Source organism: Pistacia vera, unplaced genomic scaffold (genome assembly GCF_008641045.1).
Source record: "Pistacia vera cultivar Batoury unplaced genomic scaffold, PisVer_v2 Contig123, whole genome shotgun sequence".
In the NCBI taxonomy this organism is placed as follows: domain Eukaryota; kingdom Viridiplantae; phylum Streptophyta; class Magnoliopsida; order Sapindales; family Anacardiaceae; genus Pistacia; species Pistacia vera.
In genome coordinates, this window is record NW_022195282.1 from 1,441,009 (window position 1) to 1,446,922 (window position 5,914).

The 5,914-nt window shown below is 36.6% G+C and overlaps 1 protein-coding gene across 1 annotated transcript; it reads right to left on the reverse strand.

Annotated features, from left to right (window-relative positions):
- Window positions 1-2,864: 2,864 nt before the first annotated feature.
- Window positions 2,865-3,416, reverse strand: LOC116116603. Its single transcript, XM_031402669.1, has one exon. It carries the CDS (start codon window positions 3,414-3,416, stop codon window positions 2,865-2,867), a length of 552 nt encoding a protein of 183 aa, XP_031258529.1.
- Window positions 3,417-5,914: the final 2,498 nt, after the last annotated feature.

Sequence of the window (5,914 nt, forward strand, 5' to 3'; positions counted from 1 at the left end):
CTGTCACCCTTAACAATGGGTGCAACACTGGGTGAACAATCCTTCATCCTAAATCTCTCAAGAATTTTGTTAATATAGGTTTCCTAAGATAGTCCCAAAACATGTTGAGTCCTATCCCTATGAATCTTAATGCCAATGACATAAGACGTCTCACCCATGTCCTTCATACTAAAATGTTGAGAGAGAAACTGTTTCACCTCATGCAGCAAACCCAAATCATTGGTTGCAAGTAGAATATCATCGACATATAACACAAGAAAGATGATTTTACTCCCATTGACCTTGTGGTATATACACTGATCTATGACATTCTCTACAGAACCAAATGAAGAGATAACAGTGTGAAATCTTAAATACCACTGTCAGGCGTTGCTTAAGTCCATAAATGGACTTCTTAAGCGTGCAAAACAAAGGCTTACTATCACTTGAAATGAACCCATCAGGTTGTTTCATATAAACCTCTTCCTCTAAGTCTCCATTGAGCAAAGCTGTTTTCACATCCATTTGATGTAAATCTAAATCGAAATGGGCACCTAATGTCATTATGATACGAAAGGAATCCTTTTTAGAAACTAGAGAAATTGTTTCTTTATAATCTATCCCTTCCCTTTGTGAGAATCCCTTGGCAACAAGCCTAACCTTGTATCTCTCAATGTTGCCTAATAAATCTCTTTTGGTTTTAAATACCTATTTACAACCAATAGGTTTCTTTCCAGTAAGCAACTCAACAAGGTCCCAAACTTTATTATCTACCATAGAATTCATCTCATCAATCATGGCATTATACCATAACTCAGATTTACTACTATCCATAGCTTGTAAAACGTGTCTGGATCATCCTCAATACCTATGTCACAGTCAGACTCTTTCATATACACTTCATAATCAGTAGGAATTGCTGATTTCTTTATTATAGTAGATCTCCTTAGTGTTGTATCAACAGTCTCCTATTGAGACTGTTGCACAACTGGTTATTTCTTCTGTAGTGGAGGTTGTTCAAAATGATCTTCTAGAACAATCTCATCAGAATGTGTACTTTGACTGAGTGGTTCCTCATTATTCACACTATTTGGATGAACAACCAATCTTTTACTTAATGGAGGAGCATTGTCTAAAACATCAATTTTCTCAGGGACTAAGTCTCTGATTTGATCACTCCCACTGACCACATTGTTTTCAAGAAATTTGACATTTCTTGATTCAACAATTCCACTGGAATGGTTCGGACAATAAAACTTATATCCCTTGGATTTTTCTGCATATCTAATAAAATATGCACTAATAGTCCTAGGATCTAACTTCCGTTCTTATGGATTATAAACTCTAACTTCAATTGGCAACCCCAAACGTGTAAATGACTTAAACTTGGTTTCTAACCTTTCCATAACTCAAATGGCGTTTTAGGAACCACCTTAGTTGGAACTCGGTTTAATATATACGATGTAGTTTTGAGAGCTTCAATCCATAAAGAATGAGGAAGTTTGGAATTACTCAGCATACTCCGTACCATATCCATTAATGTTCTATTTCTCCGTTCTGCTACACCATTCTGAGATGGTGTGCTAGTCAAGGTGTGCTCTTGAAGAAATTTAGTAAATGGACCAAGTGCTTGTCCCGTACTAGTGTATCTACCATAATATTCACCACTTCTATTAGACCTCACGATCTCAATTTGTTTTCCACATTGTTTCTCTACTTCTGCTTTATATATTTTGAAAACATCCAACGTTTCATCCTTGTGATAAAGCAAATAGAGATACATATATCGTGAGTGATCATCAATAAACATGATGAAATATTTCTGGCCACTAAAGCTCATGTCAGGGTAACAAATATATGTGTGTATGATTTCTACAAGTTTAGAACTGGTACCCTTCTTGGATTTGTTAGTCTGCTTTCCCTTAATGTAGTCTACACAAGTATCAAAGTCAGTAAAGTCAAGAGTTTCAAGAACTCCAGCATTTACCAACCTTTTAATCCTATCAATGGAGATGTGTCCTAATCTCCTATGCCACAAAAAGAAGAGTTTTCATACATCAGTAAAGTCAAGAGTTTCAAGAACTCCAGCATTTACCAACCTTTTAATCCTATCAATGGAGATGTGTCCTAATCTCCTATGCCACAAAAAAGAAGAGTTTTCATACATAACAATATGTTTCATACCAGTACTGGCATGTGAAGTCATAAGACTATAAGGAATAACATCACTTAAATGAATTTTAAACAGACTATCAACCAAAGTACCATTTCCAACAATATATGAGTTCTTAATTAAATTAAAAGAACTACCATAAAAGTTGAAAGAGTATCCACAAGGTACAAGTTTAGAAACTGAAATTAAATTACTAGAAAAACTAGGAATATAAAAGGTTCGTTCCAAATCCAAAATATAATTAGTGCTTAAAATAAGTCTAAATGTTCCAACAGCTTCAACATGTGAAGGCATCCTGTTTCTCGAATAGATGCTGCATTCACTTCCCAACGACTTCCTTTGATCCAGAAAACCTTGTATGGTATTAGAAACATGGATTGTAGAACCAGAATCAATCCACTAATCATTATGTGAAACACAAATCATATTAGATTCATGACACACTACCTTTCTTATCAAGCTAGGCCTTCCTTTTAGGACAATCCTTCTTCATGTGTCCCTTCTTTTTACAGAAGAAACACTTGATATTGTCCTTATTTCCTTTGCTCGTAACCTCATGCAGCTTGCCTTTTCCCTTCCACTTGTTATTCTTATTTGAAGTGTACTTGACATTTCCTATCACCATATGTGCAGTTTCATTCACTTCCTGAAACAGTCTCTCCTCTTCTTGATCACACATGGTCAAAAGCTCATTGATTGACCATTTATCCTTTTATGTGTTATAAGATATCTTGAAAGGAATATAATGAGACGGGAGAGAGTTCAGGACATAATGCACCAAAAAATCATCATTAATCACCATCTGAAGGGATCTCAACTGAGTAGCAATGTCCCTCATTTTCGTAATACGCTCATGAACTCCTTTAATACCAGTGAGCTTCATGGATGTCAATCTACTCATTAGGGTGCTACCTAATGCCTTGTCTGATGTTTCAAACTGTACATGAATTGCATCCGTTAGATCCTTGACATTTTCACACTCTGGTATTGACCCACGAATACTACTCGTAATGTGAGATTTGATAAACATCATGCTTAAACGGTTGGATTGCTCCCACCGTTCATACAAAGAAATCCCAGCTTGAGAACTAGTATATGTTGGTGTAGGTGGCTCTTCCTTACGAAAAGCATAATCAAGATCAATGCACCCTAAATGAAGAAGGACAGCCTCTCTCCAGGATTTGTAGTTATCACCATTTAAATTAGGAACCTTATCCTCAACCATCATCAAGGTTTGATCAACTATAAGTATATCAATAGACATGCTTACTAAAAAAATTATGAGGCGCAAACCATCAATAACAATTATAAGTTTACTAATGTAAAACAAATAATAAATCATAAATGAATCGACATATCATAAAATCTCCCTGTGGATAAAGACATTACATATTATGATTCATTATCCTTTAATGATGAAACTAGAAATTATTATTATTTCATAATACCTGTGGGCTAATTAAGAAATAAGAATAATTTCTATTTCATCCCTAATTAATCATGAAAATATAACATTCCCTGTGGGTAAAATGATTGTATTAATATGATTAACTACAAAACGATGTTATTAACTTTAATATGATCACAAACTAATATTACTTAATGCATATATTATCATAATTTAGATGTTGTGACTACTCTAAATTAATCAAATATATACGATCATAAAACATCAAATAATTATAACATGAGTTATTGCATATAATATAATAGAACACAAATCAATACAAGAATAACACATTATTTATGCATAACAACGTAATACATGACTTAAAAACTATCATACGTGATGTCACCAACTCCCATGCGCCACCGTGACCAAACCGCACGCAGCCACATATCCCCATGCACATTCACGCTCCTCCAGAAGCCAACATATCCTTGCACGTGCCTTCATGCGCCTTAAGGGCCCACCACGTGCTTGCACACGCCTACACGGCCCTACCACACGCCTACATGGCACTACCACGCACTTGCATGCGCCTGTACACATATCCCCATGCGCCTGACGCAAGCACACGCACCCATATGCGCCATTAGTCAACTCAGGTTAGTTTGACCCATTTGACCAGGTTGGGTTGACCTTCTACCTAGTTCATTGACCCAGTTTGACCTGTTGACCAGTTCGTTGACCGGTTGGCTCATTGACGCACCGGGTTGAGTTGACCCGTCAGGTTTCTGGCTGGTTTGACTGGGTCGTTTGACCCGTTCTAATCTTTGACTGTGGCCAAGTCGATTTGACCTGTTTTCCCAATTGGATCGGTTCTTCTTGACCCGTTTTCTGTAACTTTTAACCTATTTTTTGCAGATTTTAACAGCCCGATTCTGGCCATTTTTTCAGCGTTTTAGAGGGGAAACTTGAATGCGGATGTATGACCTATATCGGTGACATCCCAAATGACATTTTCGTCTCAAATCGGTGCCGTAAATGGCTACCAAAAACACCCAAATGACAATTTCTAACCGAAATTTTAAACTAGCATAACTTTGCAATCATAACTCCATTTTTGACAAATAATATATCGTTGGAAAGCTTTTTCAACATGGATTCCAATGACACCAAAATCGAAAACAGATTCTATTTATAATAAAAGTTATGCTTGATTTATAGTACAGGTTTTAATTGAAAAAATTCCAAATCTATGCAATATTGTCCAAATTTGCAACAAACAATTTCTTACAAGGCAGAGATTCAAACAAGGCTCTGTTACCAAATGTAAATACATTTCTATTCCAATGTTCATATAAAAGTTCATAATACAATCAATTATAAACATCTAAATACTCATGGAATATATGCAAAAGTAATTTACAAACCTCCAGCCATAGCAATTGTTGTTTATTCTTCTTGCTTCTTCAGAATACAGAGTCTTCTTCAGCCATAGCAATAGCCTTAGATCATGTATATCCTAGAATAGCTTACCGTGTATCTACATATACTAGTGTACTCTGTTATGGGAAAAATAGATTGGAAAAAAACAGAAACTTTTGACATGGTATCAGAGCAAGATCCTAGGATCTCGGCAACCATGGCAGAGTCCACTCTCGATGACTGGACAACTAAAATAACAGAGGCCTTGACCAAAGTCCATACCTCCTCTCAGACCTCATCCGATTCCTCAAATGCTCCTATTGGCATTAAGTTGGGTGATTCCAACTATGCCTAATGGTCCCAAGTTGTTGAGATGTATATCTCAGGGAAAGACAAACTGGGATATATTACTGGCGACTCTCCACAACCTCTCGAAACTGATCCATTTTTCCGGAAATGGAGAACTAAAAATGCCATTGTCAAAGGATGGCTAATCAACTCAATGGACCCCTCCTTGATTGGTAATTTTATTCGATTCCCAACTGCTAAACAGGTATGGGATTCAATTGCTACAACTTTTTTTGATGGAACTGATAAATCCCAAGTATATGACCTTCGGCGTCGTGTAACTCGCATGAGACAGGCGGGTAGATCCATTGAAAAATATTACAATGATCTTCAAGGTTTATGGCACGAAATTGATTTTCGTCGTCCTAACCCAATGAAATGTGCAGGGGATATTCAGAAATATAACTCCATTTTACAGGAAGATAGAGTATATGTCTTCCTCGATGGCTTAGATGATCAATTGGACAAGGTTCGAAGTGATATGCTTCAATTACAACCCTTCCCTACAGTTGAGCAGGCATATGTTCATGTCCGACGTGAAGACATTAGGCAAGCAGTAATGACATCCAGTAGTGACATTGCTCCAGGTGCAGTTATGGCAT